The sequence below is a fragment of the Rhagoletis zephyria genome, unplaced genomic scaffold, assembly GCF_001687245.7.
Source record: "Rhagoletis zephyria isolate East Lansing unplaced genomic scaffold, Rhagoletis_zephyria_1.1 Rzeph_scaffold_29638, whole genome shotgun sequence".
NCBI lineage: Eukaryota > Metazoa > Arthropoda > Insecta > Diptera > Tephritidae > Rhagoletis > Rhagoletis zephyria.
The window spans coordinates 3,321-4,566 of record NW_016186695.1 but is presented as its reverse complement, the minus strand read 5'-3'; the positions used below and the strand labels follow the sequence as shown (position 1 = coordinate 4,566).

The 1,246-nt window shown below is 40.2% G+C and overlaps 1 protein-coding gene across 1 annotated transcript; it reads left to right on the top strand.

The window, feature by feature from the left end:
- Window positions 1-94: 94 nt before the first annotated feature.
- On the top strand, window positions 95-1,031 carry LOC108382947 (uncharacterized; the record flags this gene model as incomplete). Its single annotated transcript, XM_017639316.1, has 1 exon — window positions 95-1,031. A coding segment is annotated over one exon (937 nt), but the record flags the coding sequence as incomplete, so codon positions are not given.
- Window positions 1,032-1,246: the final 215 nt, after the last annotated feature.

The following is a 1,246-nucleotide window of genomic DNA, read 5'->3' as shown; positions in this document are numbered from 1 at the left end:
GGTAACAATTTGTCTATAACCGATTTAGTGGTTTATGTTATGGAAGGCAAATTGGATTTTGCAATTACCCTGAATTCCGCCTCCTATAAACCAGGANTCCAGCCTCCTATAGACCGGCGGAAGTCTATCCTTATATGTCGTATACCGTAGAATTCATGGACTGGTTTATAGCCTTGCCATGTCCGCAGCCAATTGCGTACTCAGAAATATACGCGGTGATAGTCACAACTCAAGTTATTGGCATTTTAATGATTCTGGATTTGCTCTTCTCCATGCTGGAAACTTTTATGAAGCACACATTCTATAAACGTTCAGCTGAGTTCAACTTGGCCAATATTTTGATTAATGTAAATATTATGCGTGGCATTTTCGGGCTCTCCTTCTTAATAAGGCGTCGTCCAATACTTTCGTTGAAGATGCTTTACATTTGGCTGTTTCTACTTGGTCTGTTTGTTAACAACATGTACTCAGCTTACTTTCAAACTTTGTTCACAAGTCCGCCACTTGAGCAGAAGATACTCTCATTCGATGATATGCGACGGACAAACTTAAAAGTCATGTTTAGTCGCGAAGAAATTGGAGTTATCAAAGATGCACTTGGCTCTGAGTTCGACAGCGTATTCCAGGATATTTTGCAGCTGGAAGATAGTGAAATATATTATCGTCGTCGTGCGGAGTATGACACAACATATGCCTATTCTATGCCGGCATTCCTTTGGCCTATTTTCGAGCAGCAACAGCGAACATTTAAGCGTAAAATATATTGTTTGGCTCCAACTTTAAAATTTTTGGACCATTTATTGATGAGCATACCTGTGGCAGAGAATTCGCATTTGACGGAGCCGTTGAATTCGCTGATCATGCGTACAATGGAAACTGGCCTGCTAGACCACTGGCACACAATGACGTTCGTGAATTTGTGGGCAACAGGCAAGCTGTCGCTGAAGGACAATAGCAGCATCGAACAGTTTCATAATATTCGAGTGGAAGATTTTAAGTTTCCATGGTATTTACTGTTCTGTGGATTGGGCGTGAGTAGTTTGGGTTTACTTATGGAAATTTGTGTGCACAAATTGCAGATGAGGACGAGATGTAAACGTGGAAAAGGAAACATTACGTCTAAGTTGAGACAAATTTAAAATAGTTTTAAGATGTCTTTTAAGAATGTATGTGAATAACAGCACTGTGCGACAGCTGAAACCATCCCGGACTTTGCTAATATTTTCAGATAGTATACATATCCAGT